At 44.6% G+C, this 17490-nt stretch overlaps 3 protein-coding genes across 6 annotated transcripts; 1 reads left to right on the top strand and 2 right to left on the bottom strand.

Annotated features, from left to right (window-relative positions):
- Nucleotides 1-357: 357 nt before the first annotated feature.
- Nucleotides 358-3924, bottom strand: tmem276a (transmembrane protein 276a). 2 transcript variants are annotated; one of them, XM_056599699.1, is made up of 4 exons: nucleotides 3103-3924; nucleotides 2315-2428; nucleotides 2070-2207; nucleotides 358-1195 (listed from the first exon to the last, which is right to left on the bottom strand). In XM_056599699.1, exons 1-4 carry the CDS (start codon nucleotides 3497-3499, stop codon nucleotides 891-893), a joined length of 954 nt encoding a protein of 317 aa, XP_056455674.1. In that variant the 5' UTR covers nucleotides 3500-3924; the 3' UTR covers nucleotides 358-890. The 2 variants fall into 2 exon arrangements, 1 of the variants encoding a protein (XP_056455674.1); XR_008896608.1 differs by having other exon boundaries at nucleotides 1104-1195; nucleotides 1607-2207.
- Nucleotides 3925-4012: 88 nt separating this feature from the next.
- Nucleotides 4013-12607, top strand: parp16 (poly (ADP-ribose) polymerase family, member 16). Of its 3 annotated transcripts, none has more exons than XM_056599697.1 (7): nucleotides 4013-4260; nucleotides 4680-4875; nucleotides 5016-5153; nucleotides 5228-5434; nucleotides 6552-6723; nucleotides 7466-7610; nucleotides 9127-12606. In XM_056599697.1, the coding sequence occupies exons 2-7, from the start codon at nucleotides 4687-4689 to the stop codon at nucleotides 9260-9262; spliced, it is 987 nt and encodes a 328-aa protein (XP_056455672.1). In that variant the 5' UTR covers nucleotides 4013-4260; nucleotides 4680-4686; the 3' UTR covers nucleotides 9263-12606. The 3 variants fall into 3 exon arrangements, with proteins under 3 accessions (XP_056455672.1, XP_056455671.1, XP_056455673.1); XM_056599696.1 differs by having other exon boundaries at nucleotides 4015-4260; nucleotides 9124-12605; XM_056599698.1 differs by lacking the exon at nucleotides 4013-4260 and having other exon boundaries at nucleotides 9127-12607.
- Nucleotides 12148-16547, bottom strand: LOC130389763 (eukaryotic translation initiation factor 3 subunit J-A-like). Its single transcript, XM_056599700.1, has 8 exons — nucleotides 16457-16547; nucleotides 16277-16365; nucleotides 16130-16184; nucleotides 15667-15728; nucleotides 14899-15001; nucleotides 13973-14134; nucleotides 13773-13846; nucleotides 12148-13246 (listed from the first exon to the last, which is right to left on the bottom strand). The coding sequence occupies exons 1-8, from the start codon at nucleotides 16524-16526 to the stop codon at nucleotides 13112-13114; spliced, it is 750 nt and encodes a 249-aa protein (XP_056455675.1). The 5' UTR covers nucleotides 16527-16547; the 3' UTR covers nucleotides 12148-13111.
- Nucleotides 16548-17490: the final 943 nt, after the last annotated feature.

The following is a 17490-nucleotide window of genomic DNA, read 5'->3' on the forward strand; positions in this document are numbered from 1 at the left end:
TGTTGACATAATCCTAGAGGTAAATAAATGGCAAAAAATAGGCTGAGAACGAATTTGTATTTACGAAATGTTCAATAAAACGTCATCACGGACAAAATACATTTTTCAGACGAACGTTATTGAGAATGCCGAATAGTTCTCTGGGAACGTAATTTTGATGTGATAGGGTTGGTGTGTGTGTGTGTGTGTGTGTGTGTGTGTGTGTGTGTGTGTGTGTGTGTGTGTGTGTGTGTGTGTTCGGTGTGCGTGTGAGTGTGTGTGTGTGTGTGTCTTTATACTTTAGCTTTCAATATGTAATAAAACATTTGGCTGAATTCCCCCAAAGTTTTTCATTACTTAGTGGAAAAGATGGTTCCAACTGTCTGCCAACAGCTCAGTCAAAAGTTCGAGCTTCTTTGGTCAGAATACCTTAAAACACTACAAACACAATGTGATGTCTGCACATATTCCAAAAGCTTACTCCATTTTTTATTGATTTAGAATGGGTACATCATGACACACAATTGCCCTTTTGAAAAGTGACAATACACATCCATTATTTCATATTCCGTACGTATTTGTTGTGCTATTTGTCTCCTGCCTGTGTTTTTGCAGGAGGAAATTGATTAACAGTGTAATTATTCTCTCCCTTGAAGAGCAGGCAAAACATTAAACACGTCATTCATGAGAGAGGGACATAAAGAAAAACAAAAGCACCAGGACAACTGAAATCACTTCTCTCAGTCCAGTTAAATACAAACCAGTGCTTGTAGGTTGTGCGCCACTGAGTTGGGGCTCTCACTGTGGGAGTCTCTTGGTGTCACCAGAACCCCTGGTTCTTGTTCCCGGTCCAGCTCAAAACAAGCCTCGTCTTCCTCTGCTCCACTATGGATCCATGGAGCTCGTCCCGGTCACACGCAACCGTTCTCATGTCTGGGCTTGTCCAGCACCACTGCCAGGGCGGAGGAGGAGGAGGAGGAGGTGTGGGTGTGGGCGTGGCTGTGAGAGTGGCTGTGGGGGGGGTAGAGCGAGGGAGCCAATGTACATAGAAACCCGGCCAGCAGTGTTAGGCCCAGTCCGCCCCAGGCGCAGAACATGGACCAGCCGTAGCCGTGGCCGATGTCCTCTGGGATGCCGTAGATGAAGCGTGGATAGCGGGACAGCTCGAAGTTGATGCCCGCCACGCACGTACACAGGGAGATTATGCAGCACGTCCCTGGTACAGAGAGAGGGAGGGATGCACACACAACATAATTTCCTCGAGGTCGTTACATATCGCTCGAGTACAACATACAAACTACATATAAACTACAGACGCAATAACAGCCCCCCCCCCCGCCCGCCCGAACATCATTTAATGTTGGCCATGAAGGATTGAACTCAACATCAGCCCATTGATGTCCTAAAACACATCAATTTGCTTCTTGCCTTGTTCTCACTTAACTCTCACATAAGAAAGATAGAAGAAATTCTGCTGACTAAATTGACCGAAAGTCAAAAAGGTTATAGCTGAGATACGTTGGTTAGTAAGTGATAATCTGCAGTTTGCTGGACGGACGGAACAGGAGGAAAGCATTACCACTTCAGACATTTCATTTGTGAAGGCAAAAATCCTTGAATGACTTACTCCAAATGATAGCTCTTAAATCGTCCATACAGCTCCTTTAAGGCACGTGTGTCCCGGCTTGAGAGTCCCTCTTTATAATCAGGGCTCTACTGCCACTCTGTGGTTTTAAAGGGTAGTGCTTTATGTATAGCTATTTTTTTAGCCAATTTTGGAAACCCTCCACTATATCGGTTCAGACGAATTTTTGGCTAATTCTATAAACAGATATCAAGGCCACTAAAAATCGAAAGCCTTCGTCAGATGATAGACCATAGGATCTAAAATGTTTGGTCAACATAGACTGTGTACATGCGTGCCACTAATGCCTGCTCAAACGTGATTGGTCAATACTGGTCGAACTTCAAATGAACTACAAAATAAATCCAGAGTGCATCCGATACCAAAGTCTTACCGTAGCCTACAGATTCTGTGTTTAGATGCTGATATCTGATTATACAGGTGATATATTTCCAGCAGCACTCACCTCCCATTAGGAACAGAAGACCGGCAACGTACTGCATGAGGTCATGGTCCTTACAGCAGCCGAGCACCCCTATGACCCAGCCGAACAGGATGATGGACACCGCCATCCCGATGAAGCTGGCGGTCATCCTCTGGAGGTCTGCAGAGGGATAAACCGGTTCAGGTTTAACATGAGCCTCACGCCCACAGCTGTCAGTATGGGCTGTCAGTGTTTAACGATGGGAAGATGGAAAACGTGAGACGTACGGAGTGCGTGCCATTCGTCCTGCCGGATTGTTTTGGTCAGGTTGACGGGTAGATTCCGGGGCAGAGCAGAAGAGGAGTAGTAGTATTTGATGGAGGTGCAGCGAGGGACCAACCCTGCAGATTGAATCAGCATGAGGAGAATGTTTTTCATTAACATGTAACCTAAAATGCTTGAGAAGAAGGTGCTTCGTCGCTCTCTCCCCCTCTCCCCCCCCCCCCCCCTCTCTCTCTCTCTCTCTCTCTCTCCCTCTCCCTCTCCCTCTCTCTCTCTCTCTCTCTCTCTCTCTCTCTCTCTCTCTCTCTCTCTCTCTCTCTCTCTCTCAGTTAACGGCGTATGGTTTGTGCAGAACGAATCACATGCTTGCATATTGATTGCACATGGGTCTACATGAGGCAGTATGCGCTCTGTGATACTGCGTAGACCTCGAAGTGACGCGCGCCACATCAACACCTTGGATAGCGTCTCGTGCACAAAGAAACACAAATCTGCCCGTGCGGAATACAGCACCCCCGCCCCCAACCTCAGCCCCCCCCCCCACAGAAACACATGTACACAATCTGACAACCGCATTTCCATTCTCGCTCTCTCTCCCTCTCCCCCCCCCCCCCCCTCTCTCTCTCTCTCTCTCTCTCTCTCTCTCTCTCTCTCTCTCTCTCTCTCTCTCTCTCTCTCTCTCTCTCTCTCTCTCTCTCTCTCTCTCACACACACGCACGCACGCATACGCGTACACGCGCGTGCGAGAGACAATATATGATTCAATACAGTCGAGTACAATCAGTTGATTAACCTTTAAAAATCAGATCCTCGGTCTCCAGGTCGAAGCCCTCTCGGTGGCACTTCCTCCACAGCCCGGTGATGGTGGAATTGAACTGCCGACTGCAGAGGGACTCCATGGCCAGTGCAAGAGGCAGGGAGTCCCGCCTGGCCCGCAGCAGCATTCCTCCACTGGTCACCCTCCGGTCCACGTCCCGGTCCTTCGGTAGCATACGGAGGGGCAGATTGTTGCTGGATATGTAAATGAATCCAGGGTCGTTTCTTTTGTTGGAATAATTCTTACACCGTTCCCGATGTCTCCGGGCATCGGTCTCATACCAGTTGTCAGTGCTTATCGCTATCGCTATTAATCCTAAAGAGCAGAACGCCAGGAACAAACCCGCCACCGTCAAAGTCCTCATCGCAGCCATAGTCCATGCGGATCTCTGCGCCCTGTTAATCCACGGGACGACAGCCCGTCTCCTGCACAATCGGTCTGCTCCTCAGATGATGATGCAGCCTGATTCGAATAGACAGTAGGGTCATCTACATTAGGTCTAAAATAACCCCCGGTTCCAGATGATTGTATATCACAGAAGATAACAGTCCCGTCGTCTAGTGAGCTGTGTGCAGGGCCTGGATGTTTTGGTGGCTCCGTGATGCATCTCAACTCAGCATCATATCGGCGGTCACTCTTCTGAATCTGTCCAGCAGATGGAGACAGAGGACCCTTCACACTAAAACTCTTATTGTTGCAACAAACACGGCTCAATTAATGCTGATCACTCTGTGGATCTAAATCTGCCTGTCTCTCTTTGTCTGTCTGCCTGCCTGTCTGTTTGCCTCTCTGTCTGTCGGTCTGTCGGTCTGCCAGCCTGTCTGTCTGTCTGTCTGTCTGTCTGTCTGTCTGTCTGTCTGTCTGTCTCTCTGCCTTTTTCTCTGTCTGTCTGTCTGTCTGTCTGTCTGTCTGTCTGTCTGTCTGTCTGTCTGTCTGTCTCTGTCTGTCTATACCTCGGTCTGTCGGTCTGTCTGTCTGTCTGTCGGACAGCACTAGGGAAGGGCGCTCGCTGTTACGTAGAACACGTAACAAACTACGTAGCCGTCCCTGGAGTTAGCTGCTAGTTAGCCGCTGTTAGCTGCTGATAGCTGCCCACTCTCTCTCTATATAATATGGTTTAGGGACAGATCCGAGGTAAGGACATCTGGAACCGACATCATAATTTAATAGAGGATATCATCTTGTGATTTTACTAACATTTACCGAGACGGCTTGATGACATTCTTGTTAAGTTGAACGTCTGGTCACAGTCAACAACTTTGCCAGCATATGCTAGCCCGTACTCTTTAATAGCCACTTGTAACGCACAGTGGACCGCTATTTGCGTTATAAATCTGAATAGACTATCTCTTTCTCTTTAGTCGACCCGCTACGTTAGAGGATTTATTCGGTTTGATGTCAAATAAATGTCGTTAATGTGTTACAAAAGTAAACAATAACTCGTACTTCAAAAAACCATTCGACTGTTTGACACGACCTTATATAGTGTATGGTCGCTTCGTATATCGGTAGTTGTTGATGTATTAGTGTTTTTCCTACATGTGTTGGTCAAGTGTTGGAATGCAGCCGCCTCTGCCCCCCTCCGCGGCCCGGGGGCTCGTGCGCTCCTGCCTCCACCGGGACCCGATGGCGGCAGACCTGCGCTGCAGCCTCTTCGTGGCGGCGGCACAGAGCTACAAGAGGGACTCCCTGCTGAGGCCCTTCCCCGCCAGATACATAAGAGGAGAGAACAAGGAGTTTGAGGAGCTGGTGAGCAGACCTCTCTATTCTTTGGGAACTCTTTGGGGCACTTAGGAGGTTGATCATTGATCGCCAACTTAACGTTTTACTCAAACGGGTCTACCTCCGTTCGTTCATCATGTTGAAGTGGCGTGCGTGTGGTCCTCCAGCTGACAGACGTGAGCGGCTTTCCCTGTGTGAGGGAGCTGGTGAGACTGAACCCCGGGGAAGGAGACCAGTATGTGGCCCTGGCACACTGGATCCTCTCCTCCAAGAGCTTCGCTGTGAAGACCCTTCAGAAGGAAGAGGTAGGTGATGACACAGATGTTTTTCAGCTCATCCTCTGTGTTCACCTCTTCACGGGCCCTTTCCTCTCCACCAGTACCCCAGGCTGTGTGACCTGACTAAGAACGAGGGCGTCTCAGCGCCGGTTCCAGACTTCCTGTTTGAGCTGGAGTACTGCGACCAGATGAACGCGCGCTTCGAGAAGACACGCTCGGACAGAGACCTCTTCTATGCATTCCACGGGAGCCGGCTGGAGAACTTCCACTCTATCCTTCATAACGGCCTCCACTGTCACCTCAACAAGGTCAGGGGTCATAGCGAACACCGGTGGGAAACACCATAAATTACGTTGGCATGCTCACTAGTTAAGCAGATTGGATTAAGGCGATCATTACAATTATCAACTGACGTACATTTCGTTTAAAGATATATATCATGCTATTTTAGGGTTAATAATTGCGTTTGGGGATACTACTAGAATAGGGTTACATGCCGGTAGGTCAGAAATACCCCTTATTATTCCCACAGTGTTGATTTCTGCAAAACCAATTTCAGCGTCTTCCAAAAAACGTTCTGTTTTGTATGATGTTGTGTTTAGGCCCCCCTCAGTCTGCTGTTACTGGTCAGCATGCCTATTCTGTTACTTCCAGAGAAGTTGTCAACATTGCGGGTAGCCGGGAGGCGCTTCAGCACCGCCCACTGCACAGTCTGACGTCACACTGTTACGGAAGTAAAGTTTGAGCGCAAACAAGCTGTTTCAGACACTTATTGAGGGGAATTCTCAGTGGGCGCGAATACACCTCCTGGCTCTGACCTCTTGATTTTTCTAGTTTAGCAGGGATAAAATTCTTAAAGTATTAGGGCTTCAACGCCCATGACTGTTTAATCTGCTCCTGAAAGATCCTGTTGGTCTTATCGCTCTCGCTCTCTCTGACTCTGACCCTGTCTCTCTCTCTGTCTCTGTCTCTGACCCGCTCTCTGACTCTGTCTTTCCTTCTCTGTCTCACTCTGTTTCTCTGTGTCTGTCTCTGACTCTGTCTGAGTCCATCTCTGACTGTCTCTGTCTCTGTCTCGGACTCTCTCTGTCTCTGTCTCGGACTCTCTCTGTCTCTGTCACTGTCACTGTCTCTGACTATGTCTCTGTCTCCGAAGGCTTATTTATGTTTCCACGTCGATGCAACGAAAGGGGGTTTACGGACCCATTACGTCTTTGCACCTCAAGGACGTAATTGGTCTGCTGATTTAAACCCAACACAGCCAAAACAGGTTCTCGACTGCGTCGAAGCGTAGATATGGTCAATGCGTTGCGTCAACATGGAACCATAGCCTGAGCCTTGACTCTGACTCTGTCTCTGTCTCTGTCGCTGTCTCTGTCTCTGTCTCTGACTCTGTCTCTGTCTCTGTCTCTGACTCCGGCTCAGACCTCCATGTACGGGGAGGGGACCTACCTGACCAGTGACCTCAGCATGGCAGTGCTGTACAGCCCCCACAGCAGTGGCTGGAGGGAGAGCCTCCTAGGGCCGCTGCTGAGCTGCGTGGCCCTGTGTGAGGTCATCGACCACCCGGACGTCAAGTGCCAGGTGAAAAGGAAAGGTACGTACCATGCAGGGCTGAACAGCTTCTGGTGCTGCTGACCATTTCATTTGGTGGTCCCCCAACAAATTTGGTTGCACCCCTTTTTTCTGTTACATTGATGCAGTATTGGCATGTCTTCCGTCTCGTACCATAGGTCTGTGCATGCATGTGAAAAGATTCACTCGCTTACAGTGAATTAAGTTTAAGAAATTAAGTACAATGACTTAATTGCTTTGGAGGTATGTTTATTTGTATGCTCTAGCCAGCGAATAACACTAGTGTTGCGCTGCAATTTCACTGAAACTTTTCAGAGTGTAAAAAACACTTTCTTAGCCGTGTGGCTTGACTGGAAATTAAGTGAGTCGTGTTTCCAATGAGAGCAGTCCCACCTGCGCTGCATACAGCCGCCATCTAATTTCAAACACTGCTCAACTCCCCATTACCGCCCATCTTATTAAACACAGAACAATCTAGGCGGAATTTGACCAAAAGTGGATCCGAAAGCCGCTCACTTCCTCTGCACACATCCCATCCTCCTGATGTTGTAGAGTCCTGCCCATTGCAGGGCTCTACAACATCAATAGCCTGTCTGAGCACTCCTCAGTCAGTTTTTCATTACGTCACATTACATCACATTACTTGCGTCACCTTGATGAAAGCATCTGCTAATAGCAAATACTATGTCATAGCTAGCTCGGGATGCTAATGGGGTTTGCTTACTTGCGGCTGATCCACACATTTTTCCCTGAAACTCTTTCAGACTCTGACTCTGTCGACCGCCAGCGGGCGAGAGCGAAGAACAGCGAGGGCGGGGAGGTCCCGGAGAAATACTTTATCGTCACCAATAATCAGCTGTTGAGAGTCAAGTACCTTCTTGTTTACTCCCAGAGGAAGAACCTGTCCAGGTAAGGACTACTGAGGGGCGGAGCTGAGAGGGTTTACACCACTCCCACATTGCTGTCACATTGACTTCCAGAGGGCCATACTGTGTATTTGCCTTCATGAGACCAGGCTAGCACTCTACCTCCGTTTATCCTGTGGGATTTTCTAGAGGAAAAGGTCTTATCTCAGTGCATTGAGGTTTTGGGTTAGGATTGTGACTCCCCGGTCACCATTTAGGGACTGAGGAGCCATCACAGCAGAGCCTCCAGGTTAATGCTATCCACTTCTTTACAAAATTTAGTGAGATTTCATTGAGAGAGCTTGTGTGAAAACCCAATCACCAATAAATAGTGAGTGGCTGTTTTAAAAGATCAATGCTAGTGTAAGCACATCTTTTAATATGTCTGGCATTAGTTAGTGTTGAGGGAGGGCGTCTTTCTCCATCAAACCCCTCACCCTGACTGTGTTAAAGCAATCCATCACTAAGCAGCTAGAGCAGCTAGATCAGGGATGGGCAACTTTCATGATAAAGAGGGCCACAATTCTTCATCATCACCATCAGAGGGCCATGTGACGGTGCACTTCTACTCATACGTCATAAACTGAGAGAAGCTACACATTTTAGAATTTATTGGATATGATTTCCTGTATTCTGGTGCATTTTGGGGATGGCCACTACCTACAAAATCTTCCAGATTCATAACCTATGTATGGTATGTTGATTGAACCAACATACATTCATTCCATGTTTTCCATGCTCAAACAGCCACATGATTGGTTAGTATTTTGATCAGTGCAAAGGGCTCACATACATCATCATTCAATGATGTCACAAAACGGAAAAACAGTGGCCCAACATTAAGTGCAACAACTCAATGAACTCAAACCCAACAAGCATGATATTCACTTCAGGGCAGTTGTAGTAGTTGTAGTGGCGACTTAATTGGAAATCTTTCATGACTGATATCGTTTCTAAGCAAACTAGACACATGGGTTTGCCTTTGAATGAACAGATACTCTGCTTTTCTTCTTTCGTAACCAAGTTTTCTGTAACTTGATTTATTTTTATTTTTTTTATTAAATAAAAATTATGTGCAGGCCTGACTGAGTGAGGATTCGGGCCGCCAGTTGCCCATCCCTGAGCTAGACCAACGTTTCCTTTAAAAAGATGTATGTGTCAATAACAAACAAGCAATAGGTGTGTCCACACACTGGATCAGGCACATCTTAGCTTCACCTGCCCCTGGAGCTACTATCAAATCTGTAATAGTACACTTGTCGACTGAGTGACACAAGAACAAGAAGCATCGGCATCCATTGAACTGGGCTTGGCTAGCCAGCAGAAGTCATTTAACCGACAGTTGCACAGCCACAAGGCATCCAATCGACACTAGCAATTTCATAAATAACGGCTACCATCCCATCCATCGTTTTCTTTCCATCATCACACATAACGGCTAGTTGTACAGGTGACGCGGGCGGGCGCTGTCGCCAGGGTAACCCCGGTAACCCCCGTCTCCCTGTGCCCCTCCCCAGCAGGCACTCGCGCGGCTCCTCCTGGATGGTCAGGCACCACTTTGCGGTCATGATGAGTCTGTACCTGCTGCTGCTCATCTGCATCGGGGCCTTCAACTCCTCCAGCTTCTCCTCCTTCGTCCACAGACTGTTCCGCTGATGAGCCGGCCCCTGGGTAGTACTCTGCGTGCCTTCCGGCTTACAGACAATCTTCACATGATCTACATTTTGTATTTTATATATATATATGTATATATATATATACATATATATACATTTCTCTCTCAGAAAGATCACTGATCATTTAACCTTGATGCTCATTTTTGAACAAGAAGTTATCATGACAGCTGTTACGTTATGATTACTCGATATCCTCTTAAAAATACTTAAAAGAAACAATGGTCTATCTACTTTATCTTTTTTACTGCTATGCAAAGAAACCTCCTGTATCATATACCTGGTCGGTTGGTCCTGTCAACTTTTTTTCTGCCCCGACTGCACGCCTGCGATGCCAAACTCACAGAATGCGCAACGTAATCTTGTGTTGTTTTAAAGACCTGACTGGAGATTTTCATCACAAGTAATATTTCTGTTTGTTGTTGAATGACTTTTGAGGGGATATGAGTTGATGTATGCTCTCATCCATCACTATTACGGCATCCTGTTTACCAGGGGCAATGGAATCATCAACCACCATTCTGGTGGTTGAGGATTCCATTGCCCCTCGTCTACCAGCCAATGGATGTTTTGGTACTGAAATCCCATTTAGTGACATCATTTTCTGAATCCAGCTACATTAATTTCCATGTTAGTGCATTGATTTCACCCTACTTATACCACACCTGGTATTGCATTATTCTTGATCTACGTGACCTTGTGCTCCACGCTCACCGTGTCCGGGACTCGCAGTGGAAACACTGAGGATTAGCCCTCCTGCCAAGGTCTTAAGTCGCTTCGCCTCATCGACCAACGTCTTTCTGAAGGCCCCGTCCTCACAAACCCCAGGGCCCACTGTGGGCTGGCCGTGTCCCTCACTCTGCCCGCTCCACCCCGGGAGAGGAGGAGCACCTGAAGGTGTTCCTCTGGTTTACTGCCCCTGGGCACGGCTGGTCTTCGGGTCCATTATCCCGTTATCAGGGTAGAGGTGGTGATACGGCCTGGTAACAGCGGCTGCTTTGGTGAAGTCGTCTTTGGTTCCAGGGGTTGGGTTACTATACAGCGTTGTGTATCAGCGCTTAGAGCGGCATATTGTTTTTGTTTTTCACTTGTTTTTAAAGCGCCGCTGTATTTCAGAATTAAATGCAATGCATTTACTTTATCATGCTTTTTGAACATGGTGGAATACTGTTGGAATATTGTTTTACAATATTTATGCAAATAATAAATAAATAATAAAATGGACACTATAATATATATATATAGGGCACTATGATATGTTATGCAGACCACACACTTAATTAAGATAACCCCTTGTAATAGTTAAATAGGTTCGGGTTAGGGTTAAATACATGAGGTTGATAGGGCTGATTTTGCTCTGCTTTGGATAAAAGCGCACGCTTTTATCCAAAGCGACACATCTGTCAGAAGGTGAAACAATATATCGCTACGGATGTTCATATAACCAAGTGCCAAGCACTAACAATCGATAGTTTAACCCATTCCCTGTGTACAACAAAGATAGCTAGGATAAGATGCTACACAACTAAGTACTATAAGTACGACATACAATAACTGCGTACATTAAATACCAATTCAGACCTAATAATTACAGCATATTTATCTTAGTCATGCAATTTAAAGTATTGGGAGCAAGATCGTGAGGCTTACAATTGATGGACTGCTTTGTTGTCATAAAGCTGAAATGGCCCGCTGTGGTCGTTGACTCTTTATTCCATCAACGAGGAACGAGAGGTTCATAAAACTAACTGAGTTGCTGAGTTACTATTTCCCCAACGACCAACTTTGGGGAAATGGTATGGATGAAGGAAATCTGTTTGGATCATATTTATTTAGATATTAAATGACATTGTGTTACTCCAGTGACTTTTGACTATGAATACACCAAAATAGTATATCATTTAAATTGAAATTCTGTTCGGATGTGTGTATTATGCATGAAGTCCCAGTGGAAAGGTTTTCAGTATTCAAACGTGTGGTGCCATTGCGCTGATCCAAGGATTCTTAACACAAAATCGAGTTTATAAAAATAAAACTTTTATTTCACATAAATCAAAATACATTTTATTTCACATCATCTTCACATGCAATTATGACAGGGACAGATTGGCACAAAAATAGAAATGGAGTGATGGGAGGCAGGTGTCAACTGGCAGAGCAGAGTTTATTGTGATTGGCTGGGCGGTATTGGAGTGTGAAATCTGGAAGACAGCTGCCCAAATCAGTAGATTCCAGCACTGCATAAAAAAACACAAAAAAGATCTACACGCCTTCTGACAAATGTACTTAAGTTGTTATTATTTAAAAATAATCTATTAATCTATTTCTAGACACCACAGAGAAATAAGGTCATTACGGGTTCACTGTTAAGAAAAGCCTTTGGTTCTAAGGAAGCTTGAACGGGCTATCGTACTTTACAGCTCAAACCAGATAGCAGGAGTGTCAGTATCCCTAAACCCCCCCCAAATCTGTTAAATATTTGTTCCGGGAGCAAAAGATCTTATTTGCAATGCAAAATAAATGACATGTCCCTTTAAAAATATATATATATTTTGTAAAGCACACAATATTATCTGGAGTAGTCGGTCAATTTAATCTGGAGATAATGTCGTGATGCCATTCCTGTCCTGGACATAAGAGGAGCAGCCCTTGCCAGCTCTGCAGATTCCCCTGTGCCCCTGGTGGACTGAGGGTCCCCATGGTCTGAGGGCCCCCGCAACTCTCCTCAGCACCGCATCCCCAGTGCACGCCAGGGGGGGGGCGGTGGATCTGCACGCAGGAGGGCTGTGCAGGGCCTGCAGTCCCCCAGCAGCAGCAGAGGCCTTGCTCTCTGGCCGCACCGCCCGAGGGAACATGGTCACCATGTGGAACATCAGCGTCTCCTTAGTGTCGGCTGCAACAGGGAGGGAGGGGAGCGAGGGACAGTGCTGACCGAACTAAGACACCTTCAGTACCTTTTATATTTAAGGCAGAAAGTGTCTGAAAGTTCAATTAACTACTTAGTAATATTTATTTTATTTCAGTTTTACATTTACACTTGTTTAAGTCTCAGAACATTACTATTAATTTTTGAAATGTTAAATATAAATATGTCAAATATGTAGTTTGTAAAATAAACACATGTTGCTTTTATCTTTACAGTGCCGCTGAGCAGTGCTGCTGTAATGTGCCTGTATAGTAGAATTATAAAGAACCACAATGTAACTGCCTAGCTCTTACACATCCAAAGAATCGGCTTGGGATAGTGTTATTTATTTGTAACAGTAGATTAAATGAAGCCTTTCTCAATAAAGTCACATCATTTAAATAAACGATAAAGAAAAATTTAGTTTTTTTTGAAAAGCACAAACTTTTTGTTGACAAGTTTTCCTGCATATGTGATGATTTATTATGTTGTTAATTCACTGCTTTGGATGCAGTGACTATTTTTTTTACAGGGAAAGCCTCCAATAGGATCTTCTTCAGCAACGTCTGACAGGCTAATGTCTGCCACCAACTATCAATTAACCCACAAGTTGGTTTTCAATGAATCATTCACTCCATGAAATACAATAAAGAACAGCAAAACCATAATCATCCATCAGTGTCATGGAGCATCTTAATAAGATGAAAACCTAAGATGTAAACTTGAGTATTCATATCGACCTTAAAACCACTCCAAAAAACAAATTATTTTCCATTTCTGAAAATCGAATTCACCATGTTTGGTGTTTATAAAAAAAGTACATTTTCTGTCCATTTGTTAATCGTTGCAGTACTACAACGACTGCATCGTTCTGAGGGGAAGAAATGGATGTTCAAGCGGAGTTGGAGGGCATGCGGGCAGGGGCCTCTACATGAAGTCCTCATAGTCCTGCGTGTAGCCTCCCTCAAACTGTCCGTAGTCCGCGAGGTCATCCTTCAGCTTGGCCTTCATCCCCCCCACAGTCACTGCTCCCTTCTTCTTCTTCTTCCCCTTATTGAGTTGCTATAGGAACAAAGGGCAATGGTTTAATGAGACGTAAGACTGAGCACATTTTAGAAATTGGGATCAAGTCCTACAACAGCTATAGTTGCACATTATTTATAAACATATGTTTTCATCAGGATATCATTTATCAAACACTGCAGAGTAGAGGCATTGTAGCAATACTGGCCGCATGGTATACTTTAAGTCGCAGCGTGTAACATTTAGGCTAGCTTGTAGCTTCAAATAACCAGCACACATTTATAACCAATTCTGCAATAGTGGTTTCAATAAAATTATGAATCACATCCTACAACTGATCAATTCAACAAATACTAAATGCTGGCAAGCCCATACCTGTCTATGTGTAGATAATCTTACTGATCAACCCAAAGTCCTAAAGCCCCTCCCACACTGACCGACCCCCCAGCCAATCGGACAGAACCCCTCTATTATGAAGGTCTCTCGCCTACCACCGGGGTCACTCAGCAGGCGGGTGGAGCTCAATCTTACACACTGCGACTTTAAATAACGAGAGTAAACAAACCTTCTCTTGTTTCTGTTTCTCGCTGAGCAGACTGGTAAGGGAGGAGTTGATTTTCTTCAAGTCCTCTATCTCCACTGTAATGACATTGGCGTATTAGTAACACGTGTTCTTAATGTCACGTGCGCAATGGGATGAGGGGAGGCAGTATCCACAAGGAATCCTACATTAAACAACACAAACAGTGTTGGTGGAGGACTCACTTGAGATGCAGAGGTCTTGAAACAAGGACTCCAGCAGGCCAGAGTAATGGACTGACCCCTCATAAGGGCAAAGCTTGTCTTTCAGCACCTTCTCAAATTCACTGAAGTCCTCTTTAGAGGACGGGCTCATGGCATCGATCCCACCTGGTACACCTGCGACAGCTGGAGGAACAATATAATTGTGTGGACGGTTTTTAATAACTTTGCTTTTATCATCGAAAGGGCATTCTAGATAGATCAACCAACCCCGGCCTGTGGACTCTACCAGCTGGTAGGCTGGTGTATCCATCAAACATAGGGCTAGGGTTAGTAGGATACCGATAATATCCCAATACAGCGATTCTGAGATAATCAATATATTGCTTGACAATGTGTTCAGTGCCACCTCGAGGAGCGGGGAAGAGGATATATAAAAAAGTTGTCACAGCGATTCTAGGAAACAAAAACAAATGGTACTACCAACCACCAAAACAAAAATAAATAGTATTCCAACCAATCACTGACAAGGGATGGGTGTTGTGGGGTTTTGTGCTGTGTTCATGATAGTTTTAACTGGATGCACGAAACACGGATGGGAGGGGCGAGCTGGCTCTGTTAGTTTGGGATCACGCTTCAAATACCAACAGAAGTGATGTCACCCAACATTGTTGATACAACCTTTAAGATTGCCTTATTTTATTTCTTAAATATCTCTATCTTGGGCAATATTTCCTCTGACTTCATGAATTAATCATAAAAATGCAAAAATAAATTAAGAAATAAATCAATTGTAAATAAAATAAAAATAGATATTTGCCGCCGGTGTATCACTTCTCGTATCGCACAAAGAAGGGCGACAATATAACGCTGTATCGATATTTTGTCCCAACCCAAGGTACATGAATATGAACATATGAATGAATTAATAGTAACCATTGAGGACATACCGGTGGCTTCACTGGCCTGCTCCCCAGCCGGCTTCTCCTGCTGCTCTCCCGTCTCCGACCCCTCCTCAGGGGTGAGCTCAGCGCCTTCCTCATGGTCCTCAGACTAAAAAGATCATGTTTATGTTGCTTGAGTTAATAATGTGATAATTTTTCATAAAACTGGATTTTTGCAACAAAAGGACCAAATCTTAAGATAAACTCCAGTGTTGTTGATCCAATGTGGATTTCTATCCATAAATGAGTTGCTACATTTTGTATTTGGTCTTGACATAGTAAAAATAAAACAGAAAAATGTATTTCTCACACGGAACTCTGGACAATGGGGTGACTACACAGACAATACAATTGTCGAGCATCCAGTTTAGCCTACAACCGCTAGGATTAGTGGAGAAAAATACTAAAATGATTGGCTTCACTTTAAATGCCTACATTTCATTTATGCATGTGCTGTACATGTCTAATACAGTACAGCACGGGGAGGGGGGTCGGCTTAGCTCAGGAGGTAGAGCAGTTGTCAACTACTAGTTCGATCCCCGCAAGTGTGCTAGTTCGATCCCCAGCAACCCTAACTGCTCTTGACGAGCTGGCTGACGCCTTGCATGGTTTACTCTGCCATGCAGTGTGTCTGTCGATGTCTGATGTAAGTCGCTTTGGATAAAAGTGTCTGCTAAATGCCCTAATTGTATTAAAGCACAATGTGTGTGTAGTTATCAATAAAAAAGTTATTCAGAAAATCGATACAAAATGATCCAATGAAACAATACTCACTCTTTCCTTCACTTCCTCTTGTTCTTTTTCACTTTGTTTCTTCTTTTCAGATGTTACTATTTCTGGGGGGAAAAAAAACATACAGCTTTAATGCGCAGCCTATATTAGCTTGATTCCACGGGTTCAAATGGTTAATTATTTTATAAATATATTTGCTTCCCAACCCTCGGTCTCCGGACTGGAGCCGGTCTGTGTACCCGTCGTCATATATAATAACTTAAGCTGTACGAGTCTTGTCTTGTCTTGTTGCTGTAACTGTTATAAATCATCTTGAAAAAAAAGGAAAATAAATAATGCATCTTAAACTAAGGCATTACAATTGACTACCGGTCCTCAAAATTGTTCTATGAATATGCCGGTCCTTGGAACCCCTGGCCTCTGTGAGCGAAGTGACAGCCAGCCCAACTCAGGCTGACGTCTACCAGCCAATGGATGTTTTGGTACTGAAATCCCATTTAGTGACCTGTTTTCTTTGGTTCTTCCCTTTTCAATTCGGCTTCTTCGTCGGCCCAACTATCCTGCAAAATAGGAAATAGTTCAACAACATGAGAACTAGAAGCGGACTGTATGACATCATCTGATGAGCCAGATGCCTCAAACATCACGTTACCTTTGGGTCGTCATCGACGTCCTCATCGTCCCAGTTATCCACCTCAGCCGTCTTCTTTGGTTGTTCTTCTGTCGCCAGGTCGTCAGCGTCTGATCACAGGGGGGGACATCAGATTACTGAATGATTTCGCGGTCCATTACTGACGAAACAACATTAGAGTCAGCTCCCGTAGCAACTTACCCCAGTCGTCTATCTCCGCCATTTTGCATGTGTTGCGTCCCACCGGTCCCAACAGCATAACATTACCCATGCGGGTACATATTTCTGTACACAAACGTTCCGCTTCCTTATAATACAAACGTGTTTCAAATAAACCGTTTTTTGTTTTACTTTAACAGCAGGGCTTACTGTGTCAGTGTCAGTTATCAACATTTATACTCTCGACTCCATTACATCTAAAATACATTTTCCCTATATTATTTAAACAACATTGATATGAGCACACCTACATTTTATATCAGCTCCACTACAAAAGTATAATAATTATTCATCATCATTATTATCATTTTCCAATGTAATTTAGAAGAAGAGGAAGTAGGTAGTGAATTGTGGCTCAATTCACTACCTCAGTTCAAAGTGAAAACTATGTTCTGACAGGAACCTTCAAGTTGTATGGATTTCACTTGCATGTGGCGTTTTTCCAAGTCTCAGCACAGACTCTTCATAACATTCTAATATGGGCTTGGACCACTGCCCCTTCAAGAAAGACCCTCGATGAGTTTTCAAAATCTTTTTTTAGGAAAAGTTTTATGTCATCCTCTTGTCCATTGGGGCAAGAAGATAACATAAAACTTTTCCTAAAAAAGTGGGAGGCATGGGTCACAATTTCTGAATGTTGAACATGTATGGCATACATGTTCAACATTCAGAAAATGTGACCCATGCACTATTTTTAATAGCAGCCACTGAACTATTTTGTAGTCTGAGATTGTTAACTCTTACCAGATGCTTCTTGCCCAGTTGCACAGATTGGAGGGAGGGCCTGTTTGACAACATCTGTATGATTCTTCTTCCTTCCTTTAGCATTTGGTGGAGATTGAAACAATTTTGTGCACAATTCTCAGAACTGCTTCGCCATAACTTTCTGTCCTGTCATTATGATTGAATATCAAATATAGAACAATATTAATGTATTAATTGCTATCCAGTGAAATTAGTAATTTAGCGGGGTGGCTAAACACAAGGCACTGTATACATGTCACACTCATACTGAG

The sequence above is a fragment of the Gadus chalcogrammus genome, chromosome 9, assembly GCF_026213295.1.
Source record: "Gadus chalcogrammus isolate NIFS_2021 chromosome 9, NIFS_Gcha_1.0, whole genome shotgun sequence".
Classification (NCBI taxonomy): Eukaryota; Metazoa; Chordata; class Actinopteri; order Gadiformes; family Gadidae; genus Gadus; species Gadus chalcogrammus.